Source organism: Natrix helvetica (genome assembly GCF_964273705.1).
Source record: "Natrix helvetica genome assembly, chromosome: 2".
Classification (NCBI taxonomy): Eukaryota; Metazoa; Chordata; class Lepidosauria; order Squamata; family Natricidae; genus Natrix; species Natrix helvetica.
In genome coordinates, this window is record NC_138552.1 from 124176373 (window position 1) to 124197812 (window position 21440).

Sequence of the window (21440 nt, forward strand, 5' to 3'; positions counted from 1 at the left end):
TATATTTTCCAGTTCAGTTTTAAGTCAGATTATGTTACTGTGACTTCTGAATTCCTGAAAATTCTCTCGTCTTTGTAGCTCCAAAAGCCCTCCTGAGCATTTCAAAGAAAAAAAAACCGTGAAGCTTTTTAAAGCAGTATGTTTTGTGTTGTGCCTACCAGATACAGTTCACATTTTGTGTGCATGTGATTAGAGGGTGAGGGGAATGCAGTCCGGTATTATGATTTATTGATGAAATCTTTTTCCTGCTGAACACTTGCCAAAAGTAAAAACTACCTCCCCCCTACATATTAGAAACAGCTACTGTTTTAACTGCTGAATAGTCCTATTTCAAATTATAGCAACAGCAACATTAAATCTCATATTAATAATATCCTTCTTCAGCCAATATTACAGAGTAAAACTATTGCTAATATGATATATGAAAATTAAATTTTCTTCCATCTGTTCTCAGGTGTATGTATGTGTATGTATTTATAAATGTAAGCTTTATTATCTTATATTTCAAATGAAAAAACAAAGAAGACATTTTTCTAGTTAGTATCTAATTATTTGGCTTGCATCTATCACATTCCAGGGCTTCCATGAAGTATATGTTTATATATTGTTCTATAGATGTAGTAGTTTTGAGCATTAATTGTTTCTTTAAAAAGTTAATTTTCTGTACGTCTACAAATAATTTTATTTTGATACAATGTTAAAAAGTCCAGTGGTGTCATTATGATCTATTTCTGAGAATACAGACAAAATAGTATACAGTTGCTAGCTAGAGGTATGTCAATATAGATTTCTTCATAACCAGGCAAAGTTCACTTAAGTAAACAGGAAAAAGATGGAAGAACTAGGAAAATAAATGTCACTGTAGAAATTACCACAAAATTCCTGCATCAGGAAACCTAGAAGTAAAATACAAAGCTCTGCAGAACTTTAGTTTAGCAGCAGAATGTGTGTAACATTTTAAAGTGCTTACTGTTTTGCATAGTTTTTGTCAAAAATGCCAGTTTTTGACATGTGTCTTAAACCCAGGAAATTCCAATTCTTATTCTGGGTACCAAGGATCAATATCCATGATGGCTCTATTAGTTTTGTCTCTTGATCATAGTAGGTTACTGTAAGATTTTAGTATAAACCAGGGCTATCACTTATGCCTTCCATTGACCTTTTTCTAATCTGTTCATAGACGTTTGAAATGGAACCCTAAAATCTATAATGAAATCATCTTCTATTGAAAGACAACTGAATAAGAAGAGCTAGAGCATTCTTACCATGGAAAGAGTATGGTGAAGAATTGCCAGTTTATAACAGTTGATGTTTCCCCATCAACACCAGCCATCACTAAGTTTTTTGATACTTGTCATATCACCTGTCCTTGCTAACCAAAAAAGAAAACTAAAATAACCATCAAGAAAAAGAATATAATAGGCAGGCGTCATATTAGGTCCTGTGAGATAGAAACAAATTAGAAACTGGCACAACATACATATAGTTGCTATTGCTATTGTCATCATCATCCAGTGTACATTGGTGCAAGATTTTAAACAGAACCAGTAGTTGGAATTGTAAAGAGTACCTGCTTTGCAAGTTTTCATCTCAGAGTCAATAATTTTTTCTAATTTCTTTTAGTGATCTAATTTAATCTAAGTCATTGATACATTGTTGGAATGGGTATGGTACTGAAAAGTTTGTGTTCAGCAGAATGAATATGTACTAAACTTCAGAAGGATATTATACATACATACATACATACATACATACATACATACATACATACATACATGTTGCATTGGGTTTGATCCTTTAATATGAAAAATAGAATATCATCCTCATATAGGAAATGTCACTTGTGAGATAATATATACAGTCTTTTTACAATAAAAAGTAATATATCATTCAAGTTGAGTTCAACTCCTAATGACTTCATGGGTCCGTTTCTCAGCAACAGGATCTACTGTATGTATGTTGGTTTGCCTTATTTTCAACCTAGCCTACAGCACTGGAATTTTCTGAAATTCTCCAGATGTTCGTCAGGCCCGACCGTCTATATTCCAGGTCGATTTAGAAAAGATTGATTGGAATAGTAATTGTCAAGATAAATTCAGCAAAATGAAAATCTTAAACCGACTGGTGAGGGTATAGCTTGTAATTCTACTGATATTTAAAATTATTTTAAATTCTAAATTTAGTTGATTTGCATTGTGAGGGATTTTCCCCCCCTATACTGCTCAGGCTACTTTAAATAAATATAGTTCTACAAAATATCACATTGCCTCAGTTCTGATCTTTTTTTTTTGTTCACAGTTGCAACAAGCCTCTGAAGTGTCTCAGATGAGAGGTGCTAGAGTAATCTCTGCAGAAGATCTTATTTTTTTGATGCGCAAAGATAAGGTACTATAGTATAAATTAACTGATGTTGTAAATTAAACCACGAATTAGTATTTTCTCTAGTCACCCAATATGACACTTCAAAAATTATAATTCAGTCAACATCATACCAATAAGTTACAGTAACTCCTCCAATATCAAAAGTCCCCTTCTCTTACTCTCTATGCTGAAAAGGAAAAAATAGTTATTTCATCCTGCCCCATATTTGTAATATATGCTCCAACTGTTTGTAATTGTGCTTTGCAATGTCATTTATCCTACTTACTTTAGAAGGAAGGAATAATTGCAAGTAAAGTTGAAAAATCTTAAAAGATGTTGGTAAAAACTGTTTTAACTTTCAAAATTCGCACTGAAAGCTGTAACAATGGTTATAACAACAAACTTTTCCCCCCTCAGTAGCTGAAATTATGGTTCTAAGTATGTTTCTGTGTCTATGCACAGAAGGTAGCAGATTAATGATTTTATTCCAGAGAATGGGATATGGGATATGCCAAGAATTTGGTGCAGACTTCATAATATCTAGAGAAAATCAAGCTGGACAATGTTTTTTTAAGGATTGTCAAACTGTTTAGAAATTGACTACTGTAGAAAAATTATGATCAGCCTCACTGATAGGATTTCCCGTAAAACTTCTAGAGAACCCTGAGTTCAGCCAGTGGAAGACAGAATGACTCAAAAGTTTCCTTCATGGAAAGGCAGCCATCCGAACTCCACCTTAGGCGCATATGCTTCAAGTTTTGCAAATTGCAAAATGAATTTTTTTCCATTTGAGTTATATTGCGGCTAAACTAGAAAACAGGAGAAACTGACTCTTATCAGCTGGAACATCCATTGGAACAGGCTATTACATGTTCTCCTTTACTGGAAATCTTCAGAATGAGAGTAGGATGGTCTTTCATCAGAAATACTCTAGTGGATCGTGCACTGAATAGGGAATTGGACTAGATGATGCTAAGCTCACTTTGATTCTGTAAATGTATGAAAATAATGTCAACTTTCCAAAGAAGTTGATTTTGTGGGAACATAGCAACACAATTCTGATACCAGATCAGTATAAATGTGGATAGGAAAAACCTTCTGACACATTACTTTCCCTAAATGCTGCTTTATGCTCTTTCTCTCTCCCTCCCTCTTGCTCCACTCCAACTCATGTAGTTTAAAATGATTGAAGCTGAGTTTATTAAGGCAAATACAAGACCATTATAATCAAAATTTTAAAGGGAGGACCTGTCACCAAGATACATGCAAAATCAGGGGAAAGAAATATTCCCTGGGTGTCATTTGTCCCCTTGATTATTGACAGATCAGAAATATTAGATCATGATTAAGAAAAAGGAAACAATTAATTTTTATTACAGTCACAGATCAGGAAATAAAAGCATCAAACTAACAACAACAACAAATAAAAATAAAAGACAGAATAATATATTGCGATTGGCGGTGGAATAACAGTGAGCAGTTGAATTTTGCCTAATTTTACATACAGCATAGCAAAATTTGGCAACATTCAGAGAAACTATTCCACACTGATCTGATAACAGTATTTGCACGTAAAAAAATATCAGTATTTCTTGGATAATTTATTAGGTGAGTTATTATAAATTGAGTCTGTGGATCCTTATAGAAGATGCAGTATGGGAGAATGTGAGCTATAGTTTCAGTGGCCCCTTATCCATAGGGGCACAGTCTCAGCTCACATGGTAATTTTTTGTATTGGCCCTCCAAAACTCCTGTAGGAAGTGCATTGTAGTGCACTTCCCACAGAATTAGTTAATGCCCTTCAGATTTGAGGAACAGTTATTTGGTATAAATATATTTCTGCTTTAAAAGGGGGAGTTTGACTGCTCAAATGAACATTCTTGGGAAGAGCAGCCCAATCTTGCTGGATTTCCAGATCTTTAATACATTATTTAAGTGCACTAAATGCACACTCATACCCTGTCATTAGAAGCACTTCCCTGGAGAAACCAAGATACTAGAGTCTTTGTGAGATGGTCCTGAAGCATGCTGATTTGAAATTGTCTTCTATAAGGAGAGAACTCAAACCTATAGAGAAAAAGAGTAGTTTTAACCAATGTTCAAAAATGTAAAAGTAGGGGAGGAACATAGTATGATTAATAAACTGTAATGATACTAAACAGCTAGCTGCCTGAAAGCACCCTGCAAGTGCTTGTCTTGTTCTGAGATAAATTCAACCATCACTAAATTTATGAAATGAAAATAAAGGTGCTTGATTGCAGCCTGCTATTCCCATAAATTTTTATTCACACACTGAAGTAAAACAAAAAGGAATTTAGATTCAAACTTCTTTATTTGTCAGTCTAGTCTGCTTATTGAACTGGCAAAGTAAGGTTTACATGACTGAAAAGTATAATGAACACAAGAAAAATGAGTGTTGAAATATATCTGCACAAAAGATACACTTGATGTGATTTGCATTGTCAGACTTACGTTTGGAATTTCAATATCAATTTGAGTTTTTGCTAAATTCTGCTTTTGGTTCTATTAGAATAAGTATTGTCAATCTGTGAATATAAATGTGGATATATAATCTAAGATTGCAGTTACAATGCTTCAAATTTTTCCTTGAATGTTTAATGTTAGCAGGCAGTGTCTATGTCCATTTTTTTTCTTAACTAGAAAAAACTTCGAAGATTACTTAAATACATGTTTTTCCGAGATTACAAATCTAAAGTTGTCAAAGGCATTGATGAAGATGATCTTCTTGAAGGTATGAAGCTTCCAGAAAACTTGTATTTCTATGGGGAATATGCAACATGTGCTCTATCTCCACAGTGCCAAATGGAAATATATTCCTCTTCTAGCTAGCTTTAGACATTCAAAATTGTACTTCGTGGGAAATTTCATTTAAGCCAGTGCTTTTCCATTCCAATTATTTATAAAAGTTCAGAATATTCGTCCATTAACCATTTGATAACCAGAACTGTTAATATCAACAATTAAATTTAGCTAAGGCACTGGTGCTGATTAACAGTCTTTTTAATTTTACAATTTACATTTTCAAATTAATTTGAACTATAATGTAATTAATTTATTAGGAAAAAAATATTGTCAGAATCATCCTTTAATATTGATCTAAAATTAAGATGAATGTTTGGTAAATACTCTCTTTTTATTTTAATTAGTTACTAAATATGTAATCACTCTAATTTGGTTGCATTTCCCCTAAACTTTATTTCTATGGGATTTCCAGATATCTAGGATCTGTTTTAAAATCCAAGCATTTAGTGTGAATGCAAATGGATTTGCAAAAGGACAACATGAGACAATGACCTTATATTGATAATTGGGAGAGAGGAAGAAAGCAAAGCAAAGTTCTTGCTCTCCAGGTCACATGTCCATCACATGGTCCAATCAGGTCATAGTCCCAACTCCGGCTGCCCTTGGTGCACACCCCTCCAACACCTTGGCTCCCACGGGAAAGAATATTTTTTTGGCTAACATCCCCCAGTTATCTCTACCTCCCCCGCTTACGTTCCCACAGTGCCACCCTGCCTCGCAGTAGCAGCCCTGAACATGCGCCCAGAAATGGCTTCAGGGCTGACAATCTTTTTTTAAAAAAAAATCAAGAATGTGCAGTCAAAGCAGTGCGGGTAAGATGGAGAAATCAGGCAAAAATAAGATCATGACAATACTTTCTGACTAAAATGAACATATAGAAGTGATTGGTTTTTTCAAGGAGCCATAGATTCATCTTTATCAGAGTGTCTTCAGTATAAAGGTCCAAAGTTCAGTGATACTCCTCAGCTTTCTGATATAAATGTTCTGTAGTCATGGTGTATGTAATTGCAGGGAGAATTAAATTAAAATGGTCTTCATTCAGCTGGCTCGATTTCAGCACTTGCTTAGACGCTTTCATGGCATCCCTTTTTTGTATCAAAACAGCTGTCTATTTTCCTTCTCTGGTCTCTTTCAGACAAATTCAGTAGCAGCACTAACAAACGTCAGAAAACGGCTCAAGACTTTCTTATTTCTATTGATCAGACTGGGGAGCTCTTGGCCTTGTTTGAAGATGATGAGATAGATGATGTAAAACAAGAAAGAATGGAGGTAAATTCTACCCTTTTTTTCTAAACAAAGTACGAAAACTATTTACTTTACAAAATTAGATTACATTAAAATAAATTAAATTAAATTCATTTAGTCCAATTCCTTGCTTTATAGGAGAATTCTTCATGCAGAGCATTCATCCATATAAAATATTGACCTCCTTAAGACACAGTAAATGTGAGATCAATGTGAAAATTCTTTGGCCAGGCAAATGCATGCTAAAGGAAAGGCAAAATAATAAACATAGATTCCAAGCCCCAAATATATTATTTTACAGGATTCATGAAGTAAACACTTATAAAAGGTTTCTATCAGTATTTTTAGAGTTCCCTCCCTTGTTTTCATCATTTTTAATTTTTATATTTTAAACTTTATGAGGCTACTTTTAGGATAAATCAGATAAATAAATATGAAGAAAAAAAAACCTGTTAAAACTTAGAAATTTTTTATTCTGAATGTTACAAATAAATAACTGTTAGTTACCACTTTGGCTTTTAATCTCTCTACTTTTAAGCAGGCAGATCAAAACCTGCCAGGTGACTCTAGCGAGGATAAAACTGCAAGACTGAAGGGTAGTGATGACTCAAGTAGAGCAGAGAGGATGAGGAAAGGAGAGGAGAACCAGGAAAGATGACAAGTACTACCATCTTGTCAGGATTAACAAAACAAAACAAAGGAGCAGGAGACAGTATGTTACATGGTATACAACCAGCATCACTGAAGTTTCTCCCATATAAATACTAAATAAACACCCTTCCATCTGAATTAGAAAGGCTTCACTTTTAAGATCAGTACAAGACTAGCATTTTTCAGTCATGTCTAGTTGTTACTGATTAGTCAATTGACATGTCAAGAGATACATCACAGCATCAACTAACAAAAGGGTAACATAGTTATAAGTTTTCCAAATAAATAAATAAATATACCGAATTACAGGGCAATGTATATAATATAATATATATTCAGAAATATATTCTAAAATAGCAGCCCCCAAGCTTTTGAGTTGCAATGACCAGCTCCATGGATACAGTTTTTCCGCATGGGGCTTTTCCAGATGGGGCTTCATTTGCTTGCACGGCCCAGTTCCTGGCAGGCCACAGAACTGTGTCAGTCTGCAGCCAGGGGTTGGGGGACCTCTGTTCTAGAAGATTTCCAAGGTCCCTTCGAACTTGACTCCAATTTTTCCTACGTAACAAACTCTCGGCTGAACAGCTTTAATATAAGAGAAGGAAGTAGAACTATTGGTTATTGCAGTTCCAATAGGCTGTTCTATGCATAAGTTCTAAATACAAGGTTCTAATCAATCTTTATTACATTCATGGACCAGCACTGAAAGTTCTAAATAAAAGGTCCTTCGTGGGGCATAAAATTGGCATTCAAATAAGACATATGCAAAGTCTTCTATTTTTGTAAATGTACCATATGGCACTATTTCTGTTACAATATTTGAGATTATTTTTCATGATTTCTTGCTTGTAGGTTAAGTGAAATTATATGGATATGGTATATTCATGGCTCCCAGAAAAAAGGCTATAAGAACTAAATTTTCAATGTAGTTATAAAACATATGAGCTAAAATATGTGAAATGTTTAGAAACAATAATTGTCTCATTATATAACCTCTGAACGTTGCTTTTTCAGCTTCAGTGCAGTATGTTTAAAATAAAATTGGAGTAAGTTAGCTAGACTTTATCTTTAAATTAAGCATTTTTTTGTTTTAATTTTGATATTGGCCTTCCAAATTATTTCTTGAATGTTTTGGGCTTCATCTACATGTTCATGTAAACTATTGCCATAGTTTTTTATGTCTAGAGATATCAAATCTGGACCATTTTTAATTGTTAATCTGTACAATTCTAAAGCTAGAATTTTTGTAAAATATTTTAAGAATGGTTCTCATCAAAAACAAAAGAGAAAAATATTTAGCGCACAACAAATAGAAAATAAATGTTTAATATAGATTGGGAATATGAGGATAATTTAGGTTAAAATATGTTGTTTTTGATGACTAGTCTTTTTAGTAAGTATAACTGACTGGATGACCTACTGGTCATTATGTAGCATCTGTAGTAGCAACTGAAAGAATAAAGAGATACTATATTATGATGAACTGATGTGAGTTATTCCAAATAATTAGTTTTCATAACCACATTGCTCTTTTCAAAAAGCAAATAAGACACTTATCCCAAAAATAGATATCTAGGAGTCCAGTTGAAAGGAGTACAAATGCATAATTATTTTCTAAGAATCATAAGACAGTAGTTTTCAGTTCCAACATCATATTTGAATTTGTGACAAAGCCATCCCTCACTTTGAGACTTTATATGTTGTTCCGATGAAGATGAATGGCAACATCTGCAAAGCAAACGTTTCTAGCTAGCTAGCCATATGTTCAACACAATGATATCTAAATGTATATAGCTTTCCTGGCCTCTAGGCTAATTTGTATGGGTGCCAAATCTTTCTCTGGATTCTGGGAAGTACTGGTTAAAATCTTCACAGCATAATTTTTCTTCCCTACTTTTTTCTTTTGTAACCTCAAGGGTCACAATATAGGCAGCTTTGTTCATTCTTATTGACATATTTGCTTTCAGTTTTCTTAAATTTTTAACAGAAATTTGGATGTTCTGTGTGGACATAAACACATTCTACACATATTAGTTACTTGTTTCTCTCCTTCTTTGTTTTTTAGACATAAAACACAGTAGTAGTTATTAACTGTATATAGTAAAAGGTGTAATAGTAGCTTGATATTTGCTATATCTATTTAATGAGATTTAAAATATCTGCAAGAACATTTGAAACTGTCTCAGTGTGGTATTTCTGTTGAGGTAATAAGCAATGGGTGCCCATTGGTCAACTTTTCAGAGATATTTCCTAAACAGAGAAACAAAATGACTATGGATCAGCAAAAATGCAGTGGGACTGTGAGTGACTTGCAGCTTCCTGCTGACTTCTCCTTTGAATTTCCTTGTGGGAAGCTGGCAGGGAACATCAGAAATCCTCCCTCCCTCCCCTCATCTGATCACAGGTTAATTCACTAGTTCAATTGGGCATTCACAGGTAAATTGCCAAGTACCCAAATCAAGATTGTGAGGATGCTGCAATGGCCACAACAATGAGTTTAAACTTCGAATATTCAGTACCTTCATAATTTTGAACAGTCGCTGAGCAAGTGGTCACATTCCTCGTTTTCTTTTCTTTTTAATCACAAATTTGCCACGCTCTTGTCTCAAAAGTCATGATATGATATACATTGAGGTTATTAACTGGACTGTCAGTTATGCTAATTTTAGATTGCTTCAACTTTAAGGTTAAGTACCAAAGTATGCTAATAATAATCTTAATAATGTAATAGTTACCACTTTCTACTAATTAATGAAGGGAGAAGATTTTAAAATGCTTTGTGGACTGTTTTACACTAGAGCAATTACAATATTATTTCTACGTTCATCACTAGGAGCATTTCTGAAGTTCTGAATGTATGTGATGAGCACATTCCAGAAAATAGTTCTTGTTCTATGCATGGTGGCATTTTCAAGATTCAAGGACAGAAAACTGTGCGTAGTTCTATACCTGTAGATATAATTAGATGTGGAACTATTAGGAGAGCACTGCAGCAACTTAACAGGCTTACCATAAATTCTTTATCTTTTGGAATTTCCTGTAAAATTGAAAGTTGGAAATCTTATACAAACTATGAAATGAAAGTTAGCTTCTGCTATTTTTATTTTGATAGGTTTTCTTGTTTGTACAATATGTTATTCTTATAAAGAAGAAATGCAAGATCAGAAGGAAAATTGAGATCTGGATATAACAGAAATTGAGTGTTATCATTTATTTATATTTGCTATAATGTAATGTTACTTTCCTTCAATCATGATTTAACATTACATGTATAACAAAGCAAATTATGGATAACATGAACTGGGTTTCTTCCTGGCTAAAATTCACAAATCCAATCTTAACACATTTGACCATGGTACAGATATAATTATAAAATATTAATTAAATTAAAAAGAGAAAGACAAAGGAATTCCACTAAACAATATGGTATAAACTCTTAAAAGTGAGAGAAGAAAAAATAAAATAAAGTTGTTCTGTTAAATTTGGAATCTTAAAATTGACTAGAAAATAGAAAAACTACATTCCATTTTCTCAAGGATTGCATGGACAATGAAATATTTTATTATTTTATACCATTTAAAATGTTTTGGCCTAGACTCTCTGAAAATACTGTGGACATTTTAAAAAATGCAGGAAATATATTCCATTCCCTTAAAAAAGTGGTAATTAGTGCATAAAGACATATAGAATATCTTATTTGCCATGTTTAGTATAATTTCTGCATGTTAAATCTTGGAGTAAGTCCAGTGTGTTCTTTAAAATCTTTAACAACCTCCTTTAAAGAATTAGTGTACTTAAATCATGAACTGTGATCTAAAGGCTATGTTCCTTTAGGTATCAATTACTTCAGAAATGTGTGGTTATCTTGGTTTGGCCAGCTGCAAATGGTTTTATTTCCACTTTGCCCTGGGCCAAAAACATGCTAAGTTGTCCAAAGCAAATGATAAACATGGATTTCTGATGTCATTATGGCCCAAACAGGATATGATTGTTTGGCGGTATGGTTTCAGTTATGATGAGTTATACAGAAAACAAATATTGTTTACTATGCATTTTTAAATTGTCTTTCTGAAATTTTAAATTAAAAATTACAGTTTCATCCCTTTTTATTTTCAAGGGAGATTTTACAAACATACATAAAAATGTACATACAGTACATACTGTACATTCCCACATCCATACCCTTCTCACCCTTATAGGGTGAGGACTCTATGCAAGATCTTAGTTGCACTTCACTCTTCTGGATAGAGAGCTCTGATGTTGTTCCAGGGATCTGTTGGAGCCACTCTCCCTGTTTAGAATTTACAGCCCAAGTACTCCTATCACCCCTGGGACTACTTTGAAATGTGGTATATTAATGAAACAAAGTGAATTTACTTGGATTGAAAAAACTAGCTCAATCAATTACTTATTAGGGATACTATGCATAGATCATTATAAAGTATCTTTTTTGTTAATTAAATGTTCTGATCTAAATTTGAGAATATATATAAATGAAAAAAATGAAATGTAATATAAATCTTTGGAGATCCTTGCTTTATCTTAATAGCATATCCCATCGGTTTACATTGTAAATATCAGCACCATTAGGTCTAAAGTAAGGTATATGAAAATAAAATATTTGGCAACCAGTCTAACTCAGTGTTGCCTCAAACGTATTTTCACGTACTTCTCCTACTAATGAAAGATTTATCAATATAAAATTTTCACAGCAGATACACTTTAGTACACTTCTAGTTTAATTTTTTTCTTTTGTGAAGTATTTGATAAGCAGCATACAGCTTGATACTAATTAATTTGAAATGTTGCTTATTGAATAAACAGAAAATTCAAATCAACTGAGATTATTTTAAATAAACATTTTAAATAAAAAAAAATAGTGTGTACAGAATATGTGCCCAGATTGTAGGGGTGAGGCGAACAAAATGTTGGCTTGCAAAATAATACCAATTGTTTTTTTCTGTAACACAAATGTGTGGATAGTTATGGCACTAGAGAAAAATGAATGGGCTATTTGGAATTTTATCTGTTAAATAGAAAAATGTTGTTATTCACTTCCTGTAGAATGCAGTGAAATGTGGGCAAGACCTTGGGAGACAGGGCCAAAAGAAGCTGACTAGCAAACAGTCAGATAAGAGACAGCATTGCTTCAGCCGGGTAGTGGGTGAGGCAACAGGCTCAGAAGAGACTTTCCCCGATTTCTTGGGCTGTAAAGACAGGTGTCAGATCCCTAAAAGTGATATTGCCATTCAATTGGGAGGAGGGGGGCCTTGGAATCGATTTATTATCAGTGCCTGTGACAAATGATATTTTACAACTGGTTTCCTGGCGCTGAAGCACCTTGAGATCCCCTCACCTTTTGGGGGAATGTTTATGGTGGCCATGTGGGATGGTTCACTTTAATGTCTAATGAAAGATAGCCCTGGGAATGTATGTTTATTCAGTTCTCAGGGCAGTTGGTAAAGGAAACATCTTCACACTTGTGTATTGGTTAAAATCTGCATTCTAACTAATGGGAGGGGTCTCTACTGCTTTAATTCTACTTGCATTGCCTAAGGGGATTCAGACGTTGCTTTAAACTTAATGATTTCCATTCTACTTAATGAAAGGTTCGTTTTGAAATACTCCGTTTCAAGAGTCTTCACTTTCTTAAGCTAGGACAGGAATCCTTATATAAAGCAACGTCTGCACAAAACAGTCAGCCCGGAGAAACAATTTCGCTCTACCAAGGGGACCCTGCAAACCATGTCCAAGCACAACAGTGAGCAAGGGGAAGCTGAATGCTGAACCAGAGGCCTGCTCCCTGTACCCTGTCGGGGAGGATGAGGTGACCCTGGAGGACCCCAAAAAGCCCCTCTGGTTGATTGGCATTGGGACGAAAGACAGCTGGGATGGGAGGACCAGAGGAGTTACCCTCACCTGTGGTAACTGAAAACTGCGGTGGAAATTGGAGCTAGAAGCTCCCTCTAACCAGGAGAAGCTAAACAAAACCTCGTTGAGAGAAGATCGCTGAAGAGACATGTAACCCAGTTAGTGATGGAGATTTTGGAAAATCTCAACATCCAGGGGAGCCAGGACAGCAGCAAAGAAGCATTGGAAGGGCAGCAGCGCAGATGATGCCAGGGGAGCTACCCCCCCTCTCTGGGCCCTGCTGATCAAGCAGATGGCATAGCAGCAGCAGGGAAACCAGCAAACCCTCCCCACCAGTTGGCACATGGATTGGGGCCCTATTAACGTAGCTTTATAATAAATGGAATCAACCCATCTGATTGTGTTTCCTCTTTGTTCTACCTGGTAAGCTTGACAAGAAAGGAAGGTAGCACAAGTAAATGTAAACACTTTAGCACAATTAGTTTGTTAAGTATGACTGGAGAGGTTTTGGCAGAATTTTAATCAAAAAGACATGAAAGTATCAGGAAGATAAAGTGCAGTTTGACATCACCCAGAGAGTAGCAGATCAGATGTTTTTCTCTTCAACAATTTATTGGGAACTAAATAAATCGATAAAGGTATTGTGATAAAATGTCAGTTTAGAAAAGGTGCATGATAAATTACTAAGTTTAAGTATGAGTTGAAGGCTAATTGCTAACAGAGTGGACAATAAATTGAACAGCAACATTGAACAGTGGGTGAAACAAGTCCAAATAGGACTTTTCTAGCATTCAGTCCATCCTTATTCTTTGACTTGAAAAAAGAGCATCCCCTTCTTCTGGGTAACATTCCTTCAGGTATTTGAAAAGTATGAAAGTATTCCATCACCTGTCATCTTTTCTCAAACTTACATAATTCTAATTTCTTTAGTCTCATGACAACTCATGTTTCTATTCCCTGATGATCCCCATTGCTTTTTGCTGAGTCTGCTCCAGTCTTATCAGATTCAAGTAAGTCTTAGCTTTCTTACATGTTCACCAGAGATGATAAAAGATTGTTTCAAATTGTTTGCATTTCCAATATACATTTGATACTCTCTTATACATCTTTGACAGTTTATGCGGAGTTAACTACATTAACAGTGCCATTATGTTTTTTTAACAATTAAAAACAACAATATTTCCCCATGGGAAGGATTTATAAATTTAATTTCAAAATCTTATTTCAGATACATTTGGATCCTTAGTCCAACGTTCCAGCATGTCCATATAAGCTGCATTATGGTATGAGCTTGGTTGAAATCTCTCAACTTTCAGCTGCTCAACTCAAGCCAACCATAAAAATCTCAGTTTCTGCAATCTACTGACGAGGAGCAGTTGCTTGCAGTATCAGTGACTGATCTCATTCCTGCCCTCTTTTTCTGGAGAGATTTTGCAAGCCACAGTTCACTGTATGGCTGTTGCATTCCCGCTTGTTCAGGGATGTGTAGTTTGTCATGAATCCTCACTGGCAAAGTTTATTTCCAATCTTTTAAATTGAGGTTTTTAAAATGCATTTAACAAATAAAATACCTCAAAGGTTCTCAGTACAATTCCAGTGAAATGTAATGTGGGTCATTCTTAACGATCTAGCTTTCTTGTAAATTTCATTCCTTTCCAGAAGAAAGCAAAAAGTGTTTTTCTTATACTGAGAAATCAAATTTCAAAGAATTGTAGCTAAAAGCCTTTTCCACCGATATCTGTGGAGTTAGGGAATCCGTATTACCTCATGATAGTTTAATTAATATATGAATGTCATCCTATTTGGATTAAAAATATTGCAGTTGCTTTGGCATTTATCTTACATAGAAGAAGTTGAAGGGAATCTGTTTCTGATCCCAGAAATATGAGAATGGATTACTCTTGGAGCAACCCAGATTGCATCAAGAATATCTCTCAGATCCTGAATAGATTTGTTGAAGCACATCTGCCCAACACTGCTTTGTAGCCATGGTTGTGCTTTGTTTGTACAGAAAGATTATTTGACCAATGTAGGTTTGATACAATATGATAAAGTAAAGAAAACAGGATCATAAAGTCAATACATTATACTCTGTTATTTTAGTAGGAAGTATATTGAATTTTTCAAAATGTTGTCATTTATTTTTTACTTTTAAATAAAATTAATTTCTGCCAAATTATTTTATAATGGGGAGCTCATCTACTTCCCTCACTATACACAGGAAGAAAAACCCTGTGATGAAAAAATCTGAACTGATACACAAACAATATTGCATTCTGAATGCTGCATTTCAGAAGTTACTCCCTCAGGATTAAAAAGCACACTATTCATCTATCACTTTGCCTTCTAGTTTAGGGATAAATTTCCCACTCTTGAGAGTTACATAGCAATAATTCAGCACCACGGGCACCAAACTGCTTTCATAGTACATTTCTTATTTGAATAAACAGTGGAAGACCAATACTTTTAATAGATGAAAATATCCTTCCCAAATAGGCTTCTTGCCAACCAAAGTTGATATGAGGTTCTTTTTGGAGATGTCTCAAAGGCAAATCTCTGACTTTTTGGAAGCTGCTGAAAAATTCATCCTAAGAATGGGTTATAAGTATCTCCTTTCTTAGTACTTTTAAACATTGCTAACATTAAGCAACTTTAACTTAGTTATTGGACAATGAGTGTTATGAGTAGCAGAAGAATTCCTTTGCCTGCTCTGATGGTCAGGCTCCTGAGAAGATGTATGACACAAATAGCCTTGTGCTTCTAATTATTAAGTATGTCCAGAATCTGCCAATTTATCCAGGAGCTTTTCATCAAATGAACAATGTACATTACATAGAATGTAAGATTTTAAAACTCTATTATGCACATGAGTGCCAGGTCATGCAGCTATATAGATATGATTGAATATAATATTGTGTGTGTGTGTGTGTGTGTGTGTGGTGTGTGTGTGTGTGTGTGTGTGAGAAAGAGAGAGAGAGAGAGAGAGAGAGAGATTGTCAATATATAGACAAAGAATAATTCAACCCAAATGAAAAACCATGATCGGTTAAATTTAGCTTATGCAGTAATATACTAAATATTAAAAAATATTTATTAAACAAGTGATTCAAACACAGAGACAAATATTGTTTATATTGGTTGGGGGGAATCTGGGAAGATTAACAGGTGGGGATTGAAATGGTTTGCCTGCCAGAGTAAATTCTCATTTGTACCCTACTTCTTAAAAAATGTGTGAATACTGGACAGACTTTGGCAGCCCTTCAGATGGTCACACTCTGCTCTCTGCAACTCTTCAGACAATGCTGTTCAGGAAATTCAGTCCCATCTAGAACATGTAGAGGATAGTCTTTCCAGGCTTCTACTTCAGCCTATTTGTCTTTATCCAACCAACCACTACATGTGGGCTTCCATTTTAATTAAATACAGCCACATTTAACTCCTGTGTGTGTATATTAGAATGGAGTATTGTAGTGAATCCTAATCCTTTAATGATCACATGTAACAGCTTTCAAATAAATGTAAGTTGTACTGGGGACAAAGTAGTGGTTTGTGGTACCCCGCAGCTGCTAAGAAAAGGAACAATTGCAGGCCAGTGAAACTTACTTACCAATCTCCCACAGAACAGTATTTCTAGTTTGGAATCTCAACTAAATTCTTACTATGCTTATGGCCTTTTGAAAGTGTGTTGAAAGTTCCTAATTGAGTCTCAAAACTGTCAGCATTTTTATCAGATCTGTATTATGCCTGTACCATGAGTAAACTATGACTAGATCTTTTTCTGTTTGTATTCAGCATCAATTTTAAATGATCCCAAGAAATCTCATTTTTGCTCTTTGGTCAGTTAACTTCACTTTCAGAACAAAGAAATTATGAATTATATGTAACACTGGCATGCCACTGATATTCGGACAGGACCAGAGTTCCCAATCCCACAGTGACAGGGCAGAAGATTTCAAAATCTACTATTTTATGATGATGAAGAGGAAGTTTCATTTTGGCATATCAGGCCTCTGAAGGAATTATAGGCTTTTTTTTACAGAAACAGTCCATTAACTTTAAAGTAGGATTCTCTATTTTTGTTTTCATGTAAAGAAATATTTCTTCATTTTTAATAAACATCACAGAATAGGTATTTTTTATTCTGAAGGTATCACTCTGCAAGCGCTTTTCATAGGAGTTCTGTGGTCTCCTAACACCTAACATTAAGGAATCTCCCACTGCCCGAATCACCTTAGCAGCCAATAGTGTTCTGAGTGGGAACACTTTCTCCATCCCCAAATTTTCTCATAATTTTGTCTAATGTCTTTGTACACTTACACTTGTTGTATGGCTGTACCATTATTATTATACCTCTCATCTTCTTTATTACCCCCTTTTATTAGTAGTATTATTATGATTATTATTGTTCTGTTGCTTTGCATATACACTGAGAGTTTCTGCATCGGAGGCAAATTCCTTCAGTGTCTAATCACATTTGGCCAAATATTCTATTCATATTCCCTACTCTACTCTACTCTACTCTACTCTACTCTACTCCTCCTGAATATTTTGAATCTCTATTTCCAAGACTTTTTGAACCTGGAATAAGCTGCCATTTATGAGATAAGCTACTAACAAACTCTATATGTAAGATGTTTATGCCTAGAGGTTCCCCTGTTTCTTCCTCAGCCTCCTCATAACATGGATTTTGTTATGCAGAGAATGACCATCTCAATGTAAAATCACAGTTAAAGAAACTGCAATATAGATAACAATGTCATGAGTTTATGGAAAGTAATTCTGGGAGGTTAATTCGGGTGCTTGTGACCTTCCCTTTCTTCCACTTGTATTTTTTCACTCTACCCCTATGACTGTGTAGATAACCTGTATTTTTTTCTCCTCCTCCTCGCATGGTCACTGCATGTCTCACTGATATAACAATAGCATTCAGTGACATGATCAAGAGATCACTGTGAATAAGTAGACAGCACTAGCATCAAGTGACATGACCTAAATGCCCCAATGAATGCTAGTGCTCCCAGCTGACCAGCTATAGCAATTAAGCAAAAGGGTTTCTCTGAAGAAGGCCATTTGCATTAAAGAAGTCATGTGGATCCTTGTGACCAAAGCCCACCATAACCAAATGAGAAAGAGGAGAAAATGCAAACACATTGCATAGATGGCCTTTTCCTTAAAAACTTATCCTTTTGTGAATATACACAAAAATAGTTCGCCAATTTGCATGCGAACAAAAAAGGGCAACACTGCAAATGCAATATGCAAAAACATTTACCTGTATTCAGAGATCTTGCTTGCAATTATCAATCTCAGTTTCACAAAATTGTGATTAATATGATGACAGAAAACATGGGCAACCTGTACCCATGTATGTATCCTTTTCTGATATTAGTACACAGTTTTTGTCTGCTTCTAGCATAACCTGTGCACTGTGGAACACCTTTAAGTGAACTCACTGAAGAACAAAGTTCTTCAGAAAATATTACTTTGAAATAAATTTGCAAAAAAGAATGGCAATAGCTTCTTAAGTAGCATTTAAATGATGGTAAAATCTTTTCCCATGAATTGTAGGAAACAATATTTAAAAGTATAGTTGGTCTGATCAAAGGAAAGAAGGATGAGCCTCTCCCCAGTGGCCTGGATCCTATTTCCCATGGCTAACAACCATTGCCAATCCTTTGTCAGATTTCTATTCCTCGCCTCCACTCCCCAGTGTCAGATGGTATTATTTAAAGTCTGTTCATCCACTTGTGTGGGATTCCTATGCTATAATATGCAACACCAATGACAAGAGGACTGTTATACTGGGGGTGTTATTCAAAGCATTGTTGATACTTGCAGGCTGCAGACATCTGTAATGTGCTACACACAGCGTCTGGTAATGGAAATCCTTATGCAAACCATATCAAACATTTTTTGGGAAAAACAAAAAGGATGTACATATTACATCCGCTTTGAAATAATTAAAAATATTTATATATGCCAACCATGTGAGTTTGTATCAAATGCTAATGGCCCTATATCCTATAATTGCAAAGTTGCCTCAGATTGATTGTAGAAAGACAGCTTAACCACACACACCTCAAAATCAAAGGATCAGTCACAAGGAACAGTGTTGAGCTGCATATGTCTCTTTTCCCAGCACTTTTTTTTTGAAGTAATAGTGGCTTCAAAATCATGATACCAGAATTTAAGGGCAAATGATTGAAGTTAGATTTTGGGACTTTGGATCCCAGTCCTGATTCCCATTCCAAACGTCCAAATTTTGCAGAAAAATGGACCCAATATTTTAACCGCATTCAGGAACATTGCTATATCACTAGAAATCCTCTTATTGACCCATTACAGTAGCTGGTGAGGAGGCTAATTACAACTCCAATGCAGAAAGGATGTAAGTGTCACTCCTTCCCAAGATTACAGAAAAGCTACTAGTTGGCAGCATCGGCTTCAGCTTTCACCTTGCTAATATAACTGGTGGGTCATCTTTTCCCTTGCTTGTCTTCTGAGGTGAGAAATGTCTATTCAATTTTGTAAATACTTTTTATTAGTTTAAAAGTGTTAATTTAATTTCTCATATGTACAGAAACCAAGCACATATTTCAAGGAAATTTTAAACTTTTATATGAAAACCTTTTAAAGGCCTTGATGTAACAACTTTAATATAATTTAAAAAAATAGTGTAGCTTTGTACATACTTTAGGTGTACCTGCTTTTAACACTTCTATTAATCAGACTTATATAAAGGAAATTATCCTTGTTTCAGATGATAAATCAATAAATTATGCATGTTCTCATTTTTCTGAACTAAATCAATATACTGCTACAGATATTTTAAGCTGTTTACAACGGCTTAAATGTCTGTTTCAAATATTGTAATTCTTCAAAGATACAGGAATAATGCATTTTATTTTTCCAGAAGACATTAGAAAACAAAACAATTACTCATATTGCCTTTAGAAATAATCTGAATGCTTTAGTACAAACATTTTTCTAGTTAGTAACATTCTGTATAATCTGTATTTCTAAACTGCCTATTAAAATGCAGTAAAAAATGTCTGGATCAATCAAGGGCCACAAGTCAAAATTACACTTACTCATATTTGGGAAAAGAGGAGTAGAATTCTTTTACATTAAAAACTGTATAACTTTGGAGAACCTAGTTGATTAAAGAACTTTGCATTTATTTCTGGTTTTTAAGAGGGCTGATACATCAGGGATAATGACATGAATGATGGTGGAGGAAAATTTAAATGGAATGAAATTGAACACTGGCTACTGTTGAGCTCTACTCAGATGCACTGATAATAGGGGGGGGGGGTCAAGAGACACAAAAAGAGAGATATATGATTATTGACAGTGTAATATAAGTTTATAATTGTTCCATTTGTATATTCCACCTTTCTACTCAACTCAATTAAAAAAGAACATGTATAGAAACCATACTCAAAACTATTTGAGAAAATTGGAAGGAGAAAAAAATGAATTATTGATCATACCCTGACCTAAGTCCTTTTCTGGACAGCCTTTTGCTACAAATACTTTCCTACAGAAGTAAGAAAAGTAAAAGAAGTAAAATTCTTATTGTAGAAGTTTTCTGGCTTGCTGTACAGTGTAGCTCAGTCTTCTTTTCTCTGTACTGACAAAAACCAATGCTTAGATTGGATGGTGAATACATGGAACATTATCCAGTCCATAAACCTAGCCAATCCATGTGAGGTGACAGAATATTTTGGCATTTTCATATCTAATGAATGTATTACTGTACCTTGTAAATTATGGTGGGCCACAGCTAATGTCACCACAAGTAATGGATTGTGATGAAAAATAACAAGCCCCTGGTCCATAGAGCTTGCTAAAGAAAAATAAAAAGGAAAGGAATTTGAAACATGCAAAATAAAATGCATTTTTTTCAAATACTAAATATATTTAAGAGTTGTTTATGGGCCTCACTGGAAATGATTTGTTTTTTTGTTTTTGTTTTTTTAGAATAGAATAGAATTCTTTATTATCCAAGTGTGATCGGGCTCACAAGGAATTTGTCTCCAGTGCATAAGTTCTCAATGTACATACAATTAACAAGTGATGAATCATGATCGTAATCATAAAATACAGTCATCATAAATCACAAGATAGAACACTCAGTGATAATCATAGGATACCAAATAAGCAATCAACATAAATAATAAATCATAAGATACAAACGTTCTTGGTCAGAATGAAGTGGGTTAGGAGTTCAAATGCATAAAAGCTTTGATGAGATTTTACAAATTTAAATCTGTTGGTGAGTGCTACAGTCTGTAATGCTCAGCAGATTGTTAGTAGATAGTTTTGAAATAGCTCTTGCTGACAGATGAAGGATAATTAGATACCTGTTTGGTTGTCTGAAAACAGAGGCAGTATCATAGAGAAATCAAAACTCTCTGATCTCACCTGAATGTATTACTTCACTGGGGTATTCTTTTTAGAGTATTTTTAAAAAGTTTTGATAAAAA

At 34.6% G+C, this 21440-nt stretch overlaps 1 protein-coding gene across 6 annotated transcripts in view; it reads left to right on the plus strand.

Moving 5' to 3' along the window:
• Positions 1 to 21440, plus strand: part of SUPT3H (SPT3 homolog, SAGA and STAGA complex component) — a 283839-nt gene that overhangs the window by 180630 nt on the left and 81769 nt on the right. For all 6 annotated transcript variants that reach the window (XM_081944437.1, XM_081944433.1, XM_081944434.1 and 3 more), the window contains 3 exons: positions 2299 to 2385; positions 5023 to 5113; positions 6320 to 6453. In XM_081944437.1, coding sequence (XP_081800563.1) covers positions 2299 to 2385; positions 5023 to 5113; positions 6320 to 6453 — 312 coding nt within the window. The remainder of the gene's footprint in view (positions 1 to 2298; positions 2386 to 5022; positions 5114 to 6319; positions 6454 to 21440) is intronic.